The sequence below is a fragment of the Euprymna scolopes genome, chromosome 16, assembly GCF_053919585.1.
Source record: "Euprymna scolopes isolate OS-2025 chromosome 16, ASM5391958v1, whole genome shotgun sequence".
In the NCBI taxonomy this organism is placed as follows: domain Eukaryota; kingdom Metazoa; phylum Mollusca; class Cephalopoda; order Sepiida; family Sepiolidae; genus Euprymna; species Euprymna scolopes.
Genome location: NC_136497.1, coordinates 56773717 through 56792903, shown reverse-complemented (window position 1 = coordinate 56792903; position 19187 = coordinate 56773717). Strand labels below are relative to the sequence as shown.

The following is a 19187-nucleotide window of genomic DNA, read 5'->3' as shown; positions in this document are numbered from 1 at the left end:
TCATCCTCATGCTCATTTGGTTAATTTTGCTTGGACCAATGCAAAATAAATATTTGAAAACGGCGAGAAAACTCGGGCTCGTGTCATCTTTTTTACAAATTAGCACCGGTAAGTTTACTTTTTCAACTATTTTGCTAAACGTCTGTTCGTAAGAGGTGGGCCGGATGGCCGATGGCACAATCGTCCATGTTCTTCAGGACCATTATCATCATATTCCGTTTAACGTCCGTTTTTTTTTTATGCTGGCATACGTTGGACAGCTTTAAGAAATTGACTGACGTTTTCCTTGATCTTTCATTGTAAACTGAACACGCTATTTCAGTTGTTCTACTTTTACAAACTTAAGAACTCTCATAAATTCTTTCAATGTGGCCATACCATCGAAGTCTACTCTTCTTCACACAAGTGTCCAGATTTAATTTTCGTCTGCGTTTATCAGTTTTGATCTTCCTCTCGGGCCATCAGACCCTGCTAACAAGATTAAAAAAAAAAACGACTGAGAGCAAAATGACATGTGATAAACGTAAGAACAAATGAAGAAACAAAAACTTTTTTGTGAAACATAAAAAATATTTATTTATTTGACATTTCTGATGATACGACGCTTTGAGTTATATGTCTTTTATTCTGTGAAAAAAAAATGCAAAACAAAAAATTAGGCACAAAGCCACTCAGACATTGGGAAGGTTGGTCTATGGTTATCCTCATCACTGTGCCTTTTGTTGGTCTATGCCAGTCTTAGCTGGGGTTGTCATTCACCATAATCCTACAAACACACCGTCCTACTTAAGATTCCCTGAATCAAAGTTATTTTTTATTTTATTTTTTATTTTATTTTTTATCTTTTATTTTTATTTTATTTTTTATCTTTTATTTTATTTATTTATCATTTTATAAAATGTGTGTATATATATATGTATATATATATTTTTTGATAAAATGTATGCATATATATAAATATATATATATACATATATATATTTTTTGATAAAATGTGTGCACACATATATATATACATAAAATTATATATATATATATATATATATACATAAAAAAATTATATATGCATATATATATACATAAAAAATTATATATATATATATATATGAAATAAATAAATAAACGACTTCTTATGAAATTCTTTATGTTATATATATATATATATATATATATATATATATATATATATAGATATATATATACATATATATATACATATATATATATAACATAAAAAAATTTCATAAGAAGTCGTTTATTTATTTATTTCATTGTCTTGGGGCGCTGGAAAGTCCAAAAATAAACAAAAAGTGTTAGTGGGACACTCCCAACTCTCTTTAGGTGCTAAACTACCTACTGTTTTCCGGTTTGAGGGGGGACGAGAAAAAGCAGGTCGATCTCTTAATGGGACTGAATTCTACATGGGAGCCAAAAAAAATGGGGTATGAGAAATGAGAGGGTGTATATGAAGTACTCCAAGATAAGATCACTTATTGGGGTGGCCAGGGACGAAAAAGAAAAGCGCTTTGATGAGATCTGATTGGTCGTCTAAAATGCCTCTAATGCACAGAAAAAAATGAAATTATGTTTGAGTTGACACTAACCGAGTTTTGAGATATCAAACATCTGGTTTTGTAAGGAGTGCCGAGACGTAAACGAGAAAGGGAAGACGCGATAATCCCTTTTTTGAAACAATATGGTCGTGTCATATTTTCATATAGGTTTGGTAGACTGAAGAGTAGTCGTGCTCAATTGCCAGTGGACGTCTTTTTTTACTCATCGTATTAAATTGTAGAATTGGGATGATTTTCTTACAGGCCACACCTGTAAACGATCTTAAATGGGAAGGGGGTATACTTCTTTGGAAATCGTGATCGTCTGAATTTTAAAAAAAAGGGGGGTCACTTCAATACAGAATTTACAAAATATACATTTTTATAGTTAAATTGTTTTTGTCCTCCTTTATTGTGTGTAGATATTGTTTCATCTACGTGTTCGCAAGCTCGTGCTACTAGATCAGGTTGTTTGAAGATACCGGCTTCCTGACGTAAAATCCACCAAACATTAATATTATTGTTTCCCTCCCCCTTTCCCTTTACAAAACTCAATTATGTTCTGTCAAACAAAAAAAAAACACAATTTTCCTCTATAAAACAATCAAACCAGACGACATGAATAAATATATAAAAACGTTTACCATAATAACCAGATAATAACCAGATTTGACATTGAATACCCTGGTAAAGTGTTGATATGTCGTGAAACGAAACCACCAAACCAAACGACATGAATAAATATTTGAAGATATAAAGTACTTGAAGCATAAAACTTTTAACAAAATCACCGGATTCGTAATTAAATAATTCGGAAAAGGGTTGATATGCTATGCAAAATGAAAACAAAGAAAAAAAAAAGATGTGTCCAAAAAAAAAAACAACGAAACATGAACACCAGTTTGAGAACAAGGAAAGAAAAGCAACCAGTGCACAAGGCCTGAAATTCTTTAGTCACGTTTTTTTACAATACAATAGAACTTAGTTACGCCTGCTGATACAGGATAATACTGTGTTAAGTCAATAACCCTACATTAGCATTACGTTTGTCCTTTCAAGAAAGCAGACAAATAAATAACTTGAAAACACAGCTGTGCAAGCAATATTGGTTTAACAGTAAACATAAAATTTTATTTTCATTATTCTATAAACTCTTTACAAATTTTGGTTGCGATGCCTCTGTTCAGTCTTGAGAGACAATGGATAGCCCCTGTAAAAGTAGCTGCGCGTGAAATTGTGAGACAAGTGTTAAGCACTAACCAGCCACTTATCGGATGTGTCTAACTGATGAGCCCAAATGAGGGCGAAACTCGAGTTTTGGACTTTCGGTTTGTTGGCTTTCTTGGATATTTATTTCTGCGAGCTGCGACGTGGAAATAATTATATATATATATATATATATATATATATATATATATATATATATATATATATATGGTTAACAAGAAAGTTCTTGCGGTTTTTAACTTTTTCAGATGAACATATCTTGATTCAAACAAGATTTTATTGATTAAAATGAGCACTATAAGAATCAACACATTTTTGTCAACGCAAAAAAAAGTTTATTTATGCCAGCAACGTGAAAATCTAGCGTTCTGGTGGCGATGAAGTCGCTGAAGGAGTTTTTAATATCGCTTAGGTTTTTGAAGCATTCTTATGCAGAAAGTTGTCGAGATGTTTAAAAATATAGTAGTCAGTAGGTGAGAGGTCTGGAGAGTATGGCGGATGATGCGGAGTTTCATAGCCCAATTCGTTCAACTTATTCAGGGTCGATTAAGCAATGTGCGATCGGGCATTGTCGTGGAGGAGAATTTGGGCCTTTTCTTTTGGGTGTTGTTGTCGAACTTTCTGGTACATTTCATCCATTTATTGGCAGTATCTTTCCACCGTAAATGTTTCGCCTGCATTAAAAAAACTGTAATGGATAAGACCGGTTGCAGATCACCAAACAGTCAGCATGACCTTCTTTTGGTGCAACTCTGGCTTCGAAAAGTGTCGTGGGGCTTCATCGGCATCCAATCATTGTGCTGGGCGTCAGTAAAGAACCCACTTTTCATTGCAATTCACAACCCAGTCGGGAAACAGGTCGCTCTTGTTGCGTAAAAGAATGGAATATAACACTTTATAACGGCGTTTCTTTTGGATGTCGTTCAATTCGTGAGGCACCCATTTATCAAGTTTTGTGTGTGTGTGTGTGTGTGTGTGTGTGTGTGTGTGTGTGTGTGTGTGTGTGTGTGTGTGTGTGTGTGTGTGTGTGTGTGTTTTCAATTTCTCGGGTGGTTGGAAATCGTTGTATACGTTATGTCTGATTTAGAAGCAAGTGCTCGAACAGTTGTGCATGGATTAACATTAAAGCTCTTAACTGATCGTTGTCAACATCCGACGGCCGATTACTACTCTCATCTTTATGACTCTCGTCGCCACCACAAAATTTCTTAAACTACCATTGTATTGTGCGTACAATATTGGTTCCTAGGCCAAATGCTTCATTGATATCGCGAGCTGTCTCAGCAGCTTTTCGGCTTAGCTTGAATTGAAATAAGAAAATTGTGCGATTTTACTTTTTTCCATCTTGTATTCAATGTTCTTAAAAGAAGATATCATTGTTTTAAAACGATTGTAATTTAAACGATTAGATAGAGCGAAAAACGTTCTTTAAAATATATAAAAAGTGAAGGTATTATAACGAAAACTTATTTGAAAATACATCATTTGAAATCTGAATTAAATATTCCGCAAGAACTATCTTCTCCGCACGAAAACAAAGCAAATTACATGTAAATAAATACACTAATGTTCAAACGAAAAATCTGAACAAAATCTGGACATAGACCCAAACATCCGTATAGATATAACACATCCACTCTAGGATTCATCAGGCTTATGCGCGAATTCTGTGGTTGTTTATCGTTTTTATATGGTCCTCTTCTATTGAGGATTTAGCTAGCCAATCAGCTTTCTAGTATCCATCGCACCCCTTCCTTAGATTTCAAAACCCGATACTATGACCACAAAAGTACAGTCAACAAAAAAAAAACACCGTATAAAAACAACACTAGCGAATAAATACTGGGAACTCAAAGAAAGCGGACTTTCGCCGGTAGTCGAATGGAAAATAATAAGACAAGCTACCACATGTAGGCATTTAGACGACCCATGTAGATTATGCCTTCATTAAAAATTTTCTATCCTGTACTTTAAAGGACCCCAAAATCTATTAAACTGTAGAAGAGAAATAGCAAATAACTGTGTTCACAAAATAAAACTTACTCTAGGATAGCGATACAAAATAGTTTTAAAACTAACAAAAACAATAGAAAATAAACAAATAAATAAATTAAATAAACATGAATATACATAAACGATCACACACATATATGTATGCATATATATATATATATATATATATATATATATATGTATATATATGTGCATGTATGTATGTACACATATGTATATTTATATATAAACTAACAAAAAAAATATCTGCCTTAAACCACTAACCTAGTTTTAAAACAGATCCTTTGTTCGATAAAATGCATGCCCATTGGCTGATAGGAAGGGGCGCGGTGGATACTAGAAAGCTGATTGGCTAACTAAATCCTCAATAGAAGAGGACCATATAAAAACGATAAACAACCACAGAATTCGCGCATAAGCCTGATGAATCCTAGAGTGGATGAAACGTCGAATATTCAGTGTAGCTTAATCGCCATATATATTTTATAAATTACTAACTAGCTCTACCTACATATTGAGCACTTTTGAAATAAATACTTAAAGTTTACGCATAAATTTATACTTCCATATAAATTTATGTGAGTAAAAGAAGTAGTTATATATATATATACTCGTTTAGAATTTTAAAAATTGTGAGAAAGTGTAATAATAATTTGATGCGGATGTGTAAAAGTAGTTAATATGGTAAACTTCGATATAAGATTAAAACTGGGTGGATATTTTCAATTAGAAGTAGAGTAAGAGTGTCCTGGCAGTGACGTCACAGGGACAGGAAGCCGCTAGTCTTACATGGCGAATGAGAATATGTCTGTCTCTTTTCACTGAATAACTAGAGAGAACAGGTTGGCTTTCGCATAGCTACTTCCTTCATCCTAAATTGGGAGGATGTTGATGCTGTTGCGTGTGTATGCATATATACTCATGAAAGAAAGAATGAAACCCAAAAAAGAGTTTCAACTCCTGCATTTATAATATTTATCTATTAATAACATTTATGAACGCTGTTGTCGAGAAAAGGAAAATGTCTACAACAACGGGAAGAAGGAAGTGGAAACTGATGCTGCCACGTCACCAATGCGACTACAGAAATTCGGCGAGCTGAATCTGTCGAAGAATTGGACAGACTGCGGGGATTGAAGAATGCCTCAGCTACGTTACATAATGACATCAAAATGGTAGATAGTAGTAGTTTGTTCAACCTTTCCTTACTCATTAGTAGGGCTATGACAACAGCATATCATATTCTTTTCCTTGTTTTGATTGGCAGGTATATATCCATTGATATATGTTTTTATTTAGAGTGATGTGGTTCTCGGTTGATTAATTGTGTCTTACTGTGTCAGATATATACTCGAGTTTCAAAACAATGAAAAGAATATGCTGTTGCCATAGCCCTACTCATTAGACCATTCATCCAAGCAGTTTCTTTCATTTCTTTGCCATCTGCTCATCACTTTACTTCAATAGTCACCACAATAGCCCATTTACTCTATGGACTACCCTACCTAAATTTCTCCACTGGTTTCAAATCAATTTTGTTTACAAGCTGTATACTATACTTTGATCCTGGCATATTATATCTCGAAAATGGTGTTAAATGATTAATATTTGTTCTTTTTATGTTCTCTTCACAGTTGAAAATGTCACAAAAATCTAACCATCCAATGTCTATGATCACTTCCATCATACCTAACATCTCAAATAGAATGTAGCGTTTTATCTAATAAAATATATCTTCAAAATGTTATTTATTACAAAACTTATTACAATAATGTTTTATTCAATTTATGATATAGTGATAATATGAAATCTGAAGTGGAGACAATTAGGAAAACTAATATACTGACTCAAACTATAGTTATAATCCAGGAGATAATAATCGTAATAGCTGAATTAATCTATCCAACAATACAAAAAATCATAAACATAAAAATGTAAACAACAAAAGATAATTATAAACAGACTTAGGACAATATAGTCAATTAGAAGAGAATAAAGATAAATAAACAAACATAGAAGCTGCTCCACGACTTAGTTTAACCCACCATTCTCCCAGAGCATCAAAACTAATATTCCTAAAAAAAGTTCTTCCGGTGCATGAAAACTAATATTCCTTAAAAAAAAAAAATAGTTCTCCCAGTGCATCAAAATTAATATTCCTAAAGAAAAGTTCTCCCAGAGCATCAAAATTAATATTCCTAAAAAAAAGAAATTACACCCAGAGCATCAAAACTAATATTCCTTAAAAAAAAAGTGCTCCCGGAGCCTCAAAATTAATATTCGTAAAAAAAAGTTATCCTAGAGCATCAAAACTAATATTCCTAAATAAAGTTCTCCCAGAGAATCAAAACTGATATTCCTAAAATAGTTCTCCTGGTGCATCAAAATTAATATTCCTAAAGAAAAGTTCTCCCAGAGCATCAAAATTAATATTCCTAAAAAAACGAAATTACACCCAGAGCATCAAAACTAATATTCCTTAAAAAAAAAGTGCTCCCGGAGCCTCAAAATTAATATTCGTAAAAAAAAGTTATCCTAGAGCATCAAAACTAATATTCCTAAATAAAGTTCTCCCAGAGAATCAAAACTGATATTCCTAAAATAGTTCTCCTGGTGCATCAAAATTAATATTCCTTAAAAAAATAAAGTTCTCCCAGAGAATCAAAACTGATATTCCTAAAATAGTTCTCCTGTTGCATCACAACTAATATTCCTTAAAAAAAAATAGTTTTCCCAGAGCATCAAAACTAATATTCGTAAAAATAGTTCTCCTGGTGCATCACAACTAATATTCCTTTAAAAAATTCTCCCAGAGCATCAAAACTAATATTCCTAAAAAAAAAAAAAAAAGTTCTCCCAGTGCATTAAAATTAATATTCCTAAAAAAAAGTTCTCCCAGAGCATCCAAACTAATATTCTTTAAAAAAAAAAGTTCTCCCAGAGCATCCAAACTAATATTCCTAAAAAAAGGTTCTCTCAGAGCATCCAAACTAATATTCCTTAAAAAAGATTGTCAATGATAATTTTACACCTCTTGACAAATACAGTTAGGTTATTAATAAGGTTGATAGTATTTTTTCTAGACGCGTTGCTTTACAAAAAATTTGGTTTGTCCGACCATAGTTGAAGGAAACTCAGATGGATGTACGCCTTTCAAAAAAGGGGCGATAATAGCCTTAACTGAACTCGAACACACAATACTGAGTCCATAAACTGCACCGGTAACCATTGCAGTCTCTTTTCATTTAATATGCAAATTAAATACGGTCGTCTTCAAGTCCAACGTGAACAAGTTTTTGATGAGCTGTCCCCTTAAGTAATCTAATTTACCAAATTTCCATAACTAACGATTACTACGATAGTTTCCTATTGACTTCCGTACATTCATTAACCCTTATCCTTGAGTGGCCTCCACGCCTTTATAAATAGCTCAAAATTAATTACTGCGTTCCATATGAAGGATGAGTTGGCCAAAACGTGGTGAGACGACAACAACTATGGAAGGCAGTAATTATTGAGGATACATTTAAGAGACTCAACATTCCTATCCTATTGCGGTTAACCATCTGACAAAGGTCAAAGGAATAGTTGGCCGAAACGTCGTGAAACAACAACTAGGAAGATAAGAATAACCGCCCGCAAATAAATAAATAAATTATATCTTTATTTTAATATTTGTAAAGGGACAACAACCTTTGTTCAAATAATTATTTTTATCCATCCTGGAACGGGTATTGTTCTTATTTTATTTTTTTTAAGCTTGTAAATGCCTGTTTCCTCGAGCGAATGCTCTTCTAATATTAAATTGTCTTAAAGACGACCTATTATAACAATCGTTTTTTTCGGCCCTTCAGACGTAGACCTAAACCCCTACATTCCAATAACCCCACTACTTCCTTTTCTTTTTCTCCGCCTCCCTTACTTTCTTCAAAAATGCAAATACCACGGGGTTTTCATCATATTATGCAATATGTCTCAAACTTTTTTTCCTTGTTTTAATTAGTTCGAGATTGTTTTCGTTCTAAATCTCGTGCTTATCTCTCTTTAACACGAGATTTTAAATAATACAATAAAAAAAAAACTCTTTCTTCTATAGGCGATAAAATACTATTAAAAATTTAACTTCCGCCTTAGCCCCAGGATCTAAAGAGATCTCCTTTACTTTAGACAGCAAAAGATGCGGGGGGGGGGGGCTTCCGGATGCTTGTTGCGATCTCCTATAAACAAGATGAATGCTAAGGTGTTTTTCAACATTTGTATCCAGGTAAATTAAAATACTTGAACTCCCTACATTAAGTTCCAGATACATTCTAGTAATAACCATAAGTATGAGTGGCAAACCCCCCTCAAACAAAAAAAAACTTCGTAAAACCACACCTAATTGACTAAGTTTAGCGACAATCTCGTTCGCCATGTTGTTTTTCGTGTCCGGATAAGCACACAAACATTGAAGTAAAATTCTGATATTAAAAAAATCTTAGCTTCCATATGTTAAGATTATATGGATCAGTTGAGAATTTAATTTTACTGTTATAACTGATTTGTTGTTTTTATGTATTTATTTTGTCCACAAGTTCTCAACTGTTAACTATTCTGGACTTTATTCCAGGATGGTCACCTCCGTTAAATTCATACGTGTTATTTTTTTTGTTGTTATTTTTGTTTTGTTTTTTGTTTTTATTAATGATCAGTATATATAAAGTCTAGTTTTAGCATTTTTATTGGCGTTAATTTCCGTAGGTTTTCATATTGTGTTCTAAAGGAAATAGTAGATTGTTTTTCTGTTTTATACAATATTCGAAACAAAATAAAGAACTAAATTAAAAAAAGAAAAAAAAAATGGCGTGGCGTGGGAACACTTTTAACCTAATTTTGCCTTTTCTCTCGTTTGACAAAAAAAAAAGTTAAATGTGCCATTCTTTATATATGTAGTTCTAAAAATAAATGATAAGAGTCGGGGGGACTATTTTGTGATAATTGAGAAAAACAATCGGCTGTTTGAGCTTCATTATCGTTGCTGTTGGTAAAGCAACCTTTTGCCAGCTAAAAACTCTCGCATGTAATCTCGTAAGGTCTCGTATGACAATGATCGTCTGACGTCAAAGTCACTCCTTATATTCGTTTTCATGGCGCAGTGTTGGGTGGCAGACAGGGTCGGATTCCACGGCAAGGAGAGGTAGTAAACATAGAAAAAATATATTTAAATCGTCACGAAGCAATTTACTTGTTTGATTTATGGTCTTCGAAATGAGTTCGTCTAAAAAGCCACTTAATAAATTAAATCTTAGTCCTGTTGTACAAGTCTCGTTCGATTGGCCACTTTAGTTTGGACGAAAGAGATGGTTTTATCGGTGTAATTAAACGAATAATAAGTATGCAAAGTCATTATTTTGATTCAATAAAAACGTTCAAGATTTTTTTTTAATAATTCTTAATACGTGAATGTTGAGACAGAAATCGGTTCTTTTCATATTGCTAATTAAAACCAGCTATCATTTGTCAGATATTAGTTGGGTAGACCTCCTAGTTAATTGTAGATTTAGATAGTTAGGGATAAGAAAGAATAGGGATAACCACCGAGAGGTTAACTGAGATCGATTTGATGCTTTCGAGTTAAAATTGCTTAAGCTGTGGAAATGTGCTCAAAACTGACATGACGCCACATGGCAAAGAGAGAGAGAGAGAGAGTGTGTGTGTGTGTGTGTGTGTGTGTGTGTGTGTGTGTGTGTGTGTGTGTGTGTGTGTGTGTGTGCGTGCGTGTGTGCGTGTGTGTGTGTGTGTATCTGCGCCTGTGTGAAAGCATGTGCATGTGTCTGACGTGGAATGATACGGGCTGAAAAGATATAACTAATTAACGATTTCAGTCTCTCTCTGTCTCACTCCTCCCAGTCATTATTGATATGGAACAAAGATCACGTAGTTTCTCATCATTTTTGCCTAGAGTTGGTCGGGGTTTTTTTTAGGTATAAAAGGGGCTTTCATCGCATGATGGCGCTCCCACGATCTGGTAGGATCACGAGGAGGGCGCATACAAGAGGAACGATCAGCAGCCGATATATGGATAGCAATTTATGAACTTTAATGACTACGATGACTTGGTTTCTGCATCTATTACCCAAGGTTAAGAATGTAATAGATTAACGTTGTTACACACAAAGCAAATACATAAATACTCCACTCTATAATAGAAGCCAAAACATGATAAACCAAAACGTAACTGAGATAGAAACAATTGCGCTTAAAGGTACTGTAAGAGTTTCTCACATCGCGAGTGAATATCTGGATGCTGTAGAATGCCCCAACCCCAGAAAAAAAATGAAATAAGAAAATTTTTTAAAATGATAGAACGTGACGCCCACATCATATTTGTGTGAATGTTTTCCAGAGTACGGAGGGCTTTGATAAATACGTAGATTTTGTAACTTAAAAGAGAACCACCCCCTTCCTTTTTGGTACAACTTGAAGGGAAAAATGCTGTAAGTTATACTAGTTTTACACTGTTGAATATAATAGTGCTAATAATAAGGCGCGTCTAGTTTTTTTTTTTTTTTAGGGGGGGGGGGTTTCTCAGTAGGTGGACAACAAATTAGATAGTCCTATTTAACTTATTTGACAAATATTTTAAAATACAAATTTTTAAAAACTATGTATAAATTACATTTTGTATAGTTTCCATTATTCAAGTTAATGTCCTCATCTCTGCAGCAGATGTAGCCTACGACCTTTCTTCCGGTGTTTCTTGTTGAATTGGGGAACCTTTCTGTTGAGCTCAGATTTTTTGCTTTAAATTCCCTTCTCTCGTACTTCTAATAGAAATCACCCGTATCATTAACCCCTTTGCTCCCTATAAGCATCTACTATGCCCAGTTAATGACTGCCTTACTTTCTCCCTACATTTTCTTTTATTTTTCATCTTTTAAATTTAATATCTCCTTTACCTTCCTATTTTATATCCGTCTATTTCCTAATAATAATAATAATAATATATATATATATATATATATATATATATATATATATATATATATATATATATATATACAGCGCATCACAAAAGTGAGTAAACCCCTTTACTTTCTTCAAATATCTAAGTATATCTCTTCATGAGACAGCACTGAAAAAATGACTTTTTGACACAATGAAAAATAGTCTGTCTGCAGCATATATAACAGAGTTAATTTATTTCCCCCAAAAATAACTCAAAATATAGCCATTAAGAGCGAAATCCCTGGCAACAAAAGTGAGTACACCCTTTACGAAAAATTGTCAATATTAACATACAACATGTCAACTCTCAATATTTTGTGTGGCCATCATCATTATCCAAAACTGCTTTTACTCTCCTGGGTAAAAAGTTTACCAGAGCTTCACATATAGCCACTGGAATGCTATTCCACTCTTCAATTACGACATCGTTGAGCTGGCGGATATTTGTGCACCTCCACCGTCTGCTTGAGGATGCCCCAAAGATGTTCTATTGGGTTCAAGTCTGGTGACATGTTTGGCCAGTCTATCATCTTTATCTTGAGCCTCTTCAGTGTTGTCCCATGAAGAAATATATTTAGATATTTGAAGAAATGTGGGGAATATACTCACTTTTGTGATACACTGTATATTATACATATACATGCTATATAAATATTATATATATATATATATATATATATATAATATTTATACATCTTCTTCTCTATCTATCTATTCTATCTTCTATCTATCTTCTTCTATTTTCTTCTTCCTATCTTCCATTTATCTATCTATCTTCTATCTTCTATCTTCTTCTTCTATCTATATAAATAAAATGAACTCATTTTTTCCGTGTGAGTTTGACCTTAATAGGATTAAAAATCAAAACATTACATGCAAATGTAATGTGCACACACTGCAGCACAGGATCTAAGGTGTGCTATAGGCCGATTACCCTCATACTTCCTCGATAACCGTACAATGCTATATTTTTCCCGGTGAGAGTACACTGCCGAAATCGGTAAGAATCAATGGAAGTTGTAAAATCTTTTTCTCTCTATTAGATTCCTCCTACTCCTGCTACCACTTATCACCGCTGAGAATGCGTCCACCAGGAACAGTACGGATAAACACTGGTTTGGAATCGTACAGGGTTATTTGTAGAAGTTTGGGATATATGAGGTGCTCTAATAAGTTTCCAGGAATTTAAAATTGTCGAAGACTCTTGAAAATTCAGTATGTTATTGTTATATATCTTATGAGATGACTGACCAACTTTTATGATTTCAGGTTCAAATGAACGACTGCGGCAGGAATAAAAAATACATCTTAAAAAGCCTGATTGTTACAGCAGGTGAATTCCCCAAATGTAATCTGGACGTGAGGACACTTAAAAACGATATGTAATCAAATTCTGCTTTAAACTTAGAAAAATGCCACAGAAACGTACGGAATGCTTCAGACTAATTCGGGGCGATCTTGCGTGACTTGAGGAACAGTTTTTGAGTGGCATAGAAGATTTAATGAAGGAAGGGAGTCTGTGAGGGATGATGAGAGATGTGGAATGACTAAGGAAGTCAGAACACCAGAGTTGATCATAATTTGATGGATAAGGACCGTCATGTGTCTATAGAGACAATAAGAGCACAATTTGATGTCAGTGTGGGAACTGTACACACAATTATTCGGGGTGAACTGAAGATATGGAAGATTTGAGCGAAGTTTGTTCGAAAGGTACTCAGAGAATATCAGAAAGAAAAACGTTGTCATGACCAAGATGGGGAATCAAGACGGTCCTTCACTCTCTCTATGTTCCAGACTTTGCTTCCTGTGACTTTTGGTTATTCCTTAAAGGCTGTCGTTTTGAGATAATTGAGGAGATGAAGGAGGCTGTGGCAAGGGTCATTGACAAGCTCACACAAGAGGACTTACATGGGGCCTTCCAGAAGTTGTTGGAACGGTGCAACGTGTATTGTAGCCGAAAGAGATTACTTCGAATGGGAACTAGAATTTCACGTGTGTACTGTCAATTATAGTGCCCATATGAAAAAAGTCTGGAAACTTATTTAAGGCACGTCATATAACCTTTATAGAAGTTCGTGACATATTTCCATTCTATACATTTTCAGCACGTAAGGAGAACCCACGATATTATTGTGCCATCTTTGGACAAAACATATACTACTTTTACGGGGCTAAAATGTCTACTAGCCAATTCAAGTTTCACGACGTGTAGCATTAGACGCAATTTAAAAAAAATATTTATTTTTCCAGTATGTCTTTAGCAACGGGGCGATCCCATCTTTTAAAACAGGGGTGGAGGGTGATAACATATGTACGAACATAAAATTACCCTAGCCTACTCTTATATATGCCATCGAGATCCCACCAAAAATCCACGGTGATTACTACGTCAATCCGTATAATTTATGCTAATAATAATATTCTTTAATTTTTTTTTATTATTTTTATTTATTGCGGACTATTATCCTCATCTTTCCTTAGTTGTTTTACAACGTTTCGGCCAACTATTCCTCAGGCCTTCGAGGCCCGTGGAGCAGTTGAAAGAGACGTTGAATCTCTACGGTTCCAGGTGAGAATTGTCTGAAGATAACGGTTTCAATCCTACCCAAAGCCGACCAGAGGCTTACTTGGCCAAAACGTGGTGAGACGACAACTACGGAAAGGAGTAATTGCAGTGAATGCAGTAAGAAGAGTTCCTATCCATCGCGTTTACCACCTGACGAAGGCCATAGGAATAGTTGGCCGAAACGTCGTGAAACAACTAAGAAAAGAGGATAATAGTCCGCAATAAATAAAAAGTCATAAACAAAACTCATCTCAATGAATTACAATTAAATAATATAATAATATTCCTTCAGAAATAATAATTATTTTTACGGAAGGAGAAAGTGCAATAATCTGTATTATACTTCTCTTTGTCTATATATTCGTTCTACTTTTTATCGGAAACTATTGGGACTATTGTATGTATGATAAGGTGCAGCGAACTAAGTAGTATGGTATATGTTTGATGCGCAGTTAGGGATTAATAGGGATTAGTATTTAATGCAAAAATGGGTACAAATTTAACCATATTCAACCATCAATTTGGCATGAAACACACATTCTAAATCAACGGACTATAACTTTTTCTCGTTTTTTACGAGGCTAAAAAGTCTAGTTTACTCTTGATAGTATTGACTCTGACAGACATCTATTATTTCAAAAAAGAAATATTATTAACATTAAATTGTACACATTTATATAAAAATCACCGTGGAATTTCTACGGGGTCAAGCGAAAAGGTTTTATTCTCTTGCGGTTTATAAATTGCTTTTCTTCAATTTCAAACCCTTAACATGTTTTAAAAAAGAATAGAAACTAATGTATGCGTCTTTGGTTGACCGGATGGGGTCTATTTCAAGGAGTCGTCGGGTTAGTCACAACTCCCTGGCGAATAATGATCCTCTATTTTTGTTTGTGCTTTCCGTCCATTTTTACCTGAGCACTGTATCATTTACGGATCAAAGGTCAAGAAAACGGTGCAGTTAAAATGTGGGTGGCGACATTAGACTCCTTATAAAAATAGTTCTTCTCATTTTGAAAGTGTGTGTGTGAGAGAGAGAAAAAGAGAGAGAGAGAAAGATTGATTGTTTTGTATAGAAATGATTATAACTGCAGTAAATGGTGTTTAATGGGTAAATTCGCAATGTAATCACTCAAATTATTTAGTAAAATTAGTCTTGACATTACTCCCACGCAACTTTTTTTTTAATTATTTTAAACCATGTTTTAGTAAAAAAAAAAAATAAGGTAAAACTTGCAGAGAATGCTCTGTTTTACGGTTGTTGTAAAAATGGAACGGAAATTTAAATTTCGTTCCGTTTTAAATTCGGTATATTTTTACATTACGTCCAACTCATCATTCACATTCGACATGCCAACTTTTATAGGTTTTCGTGTATACTGACAAGGTTGGAGGTGTCTATTACGAAAGCCGTTCTTAACATGGGAAGGTTAAGGGTGTCTATTCTGAAAGCCGTTCTTAACATGGGGAGGTTGGGTTTATTCGTTGTAAGCATACCTGAAAACCTATAAAAGTCGACAGTTCCGATGTGAACGGTGAGTTGGACTTGAGTAAAAAAAAATATCGATGACTTTTTTTGTTTAAAAATTAAATTATTTCATTTTTGGTAATAAAATTGTATTTTTATTTAAAAATCTTTTCGTTTTATATATATATATATATATATATATATATATATATATATATATATATATATATATATATATATATATATATATATAAAGTACGATTGTTGAATGTTATTCTTTCGATTACTTTTGTTTTTGAAGAGGTGGGCACAATTAAAAAAAATATCAAAACTGAACGAAATTTAAATTTTCGTTCCATTTTTACAATCGTAAAAGAGAGCATTATCCGCAAGTTTTACCAAAAATAATAATAATCTATATAAATAAAACAGTGTATGTATGTATGTATGTATGTATGTATGTATGTGCCTGTGTAAAAATACTTAACCGATAAACTCTTAAACTACTTATCACATAACACTGAAAATAACAGGCAATAGCAATCATACACCAATGACGGTTTATATAACGAATAAAATCTGTTTGGATGGATAGATGAATAACGCGTACAGAAATATGTCAGCAAATTGAAATTCAAAATGTTTAATTCAACTTGCCAACATATTTTTATTACTTTTGCGTATACGCAAATTCATTCATAGCTTAAAGTGGTTTAATTAAAAATCTTCTTCAGTCGATAGCTCAAGCGGTAGGGAATGTGACTGGAGTGCTAAATGATTTGGTTTGGATTTTAGCTGATCGCATTCAAGTCATTCTTTTTTTTACTTTTGAGATCAGTACTATATATATATATATATATATATATATATATATATATATATATATATATATATATATATATATATATATATATATATATATATTTCAATCGAGAATTGGCTCTGTAATAATAAATACGAGATCTGAATGAATAAAATATATTTAAGTATATTTTACGATCGCGCAAGGCCGGGCGCTCCACGCTACTGATAAAGCAAATTAACGATACTGTACATTGAGTTAAAGAGAAAAGGCTTTCTTGGTGACGGCTTTCGGTTTCGAAATCAAATATTGACAGCCGCTATTTATATAAAAAAAACAGTTACTGACTTTATTTTAGGTTGGATTTTTAAAGGGGGTGGGCTTAATAACTTGTTTTCACCATTTTTTTTTATTTTTAACGCATAAGTAAACTCGTTTTTATAATTGGATTTTTTAATTTTTTTATCCCTATATATATATATAATAAAAGAAGCGCAGTTTTTCCACTGTGGACTAAAATACCGCAGGTTTACAACAACAGATGGCACATACAAATTTATTATGTTTACACTATTAGCCATTACCTTATTTTTTATTTTTTTCTATTTTTTACAAAGGAATCACCACTTATCAAGGCCCGGAGGATAAGAATTAATGGCTATACATTAGTCAATGTGATTATAGCGTTTTTAACATAGGTATTGGGATTTTTGTAAGTTGGATTACATAGGAGTACGGTTCATCAAGAACTTGTTTACATTGGACTTGAAGACAATCAGATTGTAGTCACCTGGGAAGCAAGCCAAAGGAAGATAGTTCCACAAGCGTGCAGTTCTAAGAAAGAAGCTCTGCTCATGGAATCTACGTTTAGGTCTAGGCACAGATAAAAAAGTGTGGGAAACTATTGGTGTTGGTTCTGGCTAGACGAGTGTTTTTCGTGAAAGTTTGTCGAGGGGTGGGCATAGATTGAAGCTCAGACGAGCACCTGCCATGAAAATAACGATAAAGCAGAGACAGGCTCGCAACGTTTCTGTGGGAAAGAGGTTGCAGAGAAGAGAAAAGGGCATCTCCCACTTAGCTACGAAGTCTGTTTTGAACACTGTCAAGACAGGATAAGCAGCTTCTAGCAACTCCAGCTCAGATATGGCAACAGTGCTCCATCATTGGCCGTACCTGGCTTTTATATAGGTAGAGAATTGCATCAGGAGTGAGATATCTACTGGAGCGGTAGAAGATCCTACTATTTTCCCAACGACCTTGGCAACGGATTTGATTTCAGATTAGGAGTAAAGGTCAAGCCCATGAGTTTATCAAAACAGGCGAGAGCCATTCATTTCAATTGATGCCAGATGGGCATGAGAGCGTTGATGATGTAAGGATAGAAGCTTGCTTTTAGATGCGTTAAAAGTAACCAGCCACGTCTTTCCCCATTGTACCACGCGCTCAAGATCAGAGGAGAAAGAATCAGAGAGACCTTGGTCGTTTACAGTCTTTGATGTGCTGCCATAGATGGTGGTGTCGTCAGCATAAATGTCTATGAATGATATATAAGGATGTGATTTGGAGGATCATTGATGTAGATTAGAAAGAGAGTTGGGCCTAGGTTGACCTGTAAGGGGCCCCAGCGTTAATACTGAGAGCTTCTGATTTCTGCCCGTCAACGACTACTCTTATGAACCTATCAGAGAGAAATGATTTAATAATTGAGAAGACATTTCCAGCTATACCATAGCTGGAGATCTTGTGAAGTAAACGCTTGTGTCATACCTTATCAAAGGCCTTTGATGTGTTAAGAGCAATTGCCCTGGCGAGGAAGCCTCCATCGAGAGATTTGCTAATCCATTGAGATAAAACTGTAAGCACGTCTGCTTTATATCTAGCAGAACGGAAACCGTATTTCATGTCACTAAGGAGGTTATTTTACTGAGAGGGAGATGAGCGATCACCTGAATTCTTGAATACAGGGCATACTGATGAGATTTTCCATGGGGTTGGGAAGCATTTCTCCTTAAGACAATGCTTAAATAACTTTGTAAGTATGGGCGCTAGTTCTGGTCGAATTTTTTTTACCACTATAATTGGAATGCCGTCAGGGCCAGTTGCTTTACTGGGATCGAGGTTTTTGATTAGCTTGCCAACATCACGTACAGATATTTGTACGTCGCATAGCATGTTTTCAGTTACACGATCAAATATTGAGGGTTGACAGCCTTAGTCGTTAAGGGTAGAATTAGCTGCAAAGTTCTTGGCAAAGAGTTTGGCTTTGTCTGATGCTGACGAGATTACCTCAGGTCCATTGATGATAGTTGGGATAGAGTCCACGCCCCTGTTCAGGATTCTGCTTGCTATTTGCCAAAACTGATGGGAACCAAGCCGCTGCTCAGCTATTTTGGACTTGACAGACTTGCGTTCTTTATCACTTTTTACACTGGTTGCTGGCGGTCCTGAAAGCAGCTTTAGTTTCAACACATCTATTACGTTGGAAGCAGTGGAAAAAGTTATTTCTGTGCGCAATGGCAGCAGCACATTCTGGAGAGAACCACGGCTGGCTATAAGGTTTTTGCTGGA

The 19187-nt window shown here is 34.4% G+C and overlaps 1 protein-coding gene across 2 annotated transcripts in view; it reads left to right on the top strand.

Annotated features, from left to right (window-relative positions):
- Positions 1-19187, top strand: part of LOC145295981 (uncharacterized) — a 124255-nt gene that overhangs the window by 80644 nt on the left and 24424 nt on the right. For both annotated transcript variants that reach the window (XM_080141924.1, XM_080141925.1), the window contains exon 2: positions 1-108. This exon is cut by the window's left edge and continues 69 nt beyond it. In XM_080141924.1, the coding sequence (XP_079998050.1) occupies positions 1-108 (108 nt within the window). The remainder of the gene's footprint in view (positions 109-19187) is intronic.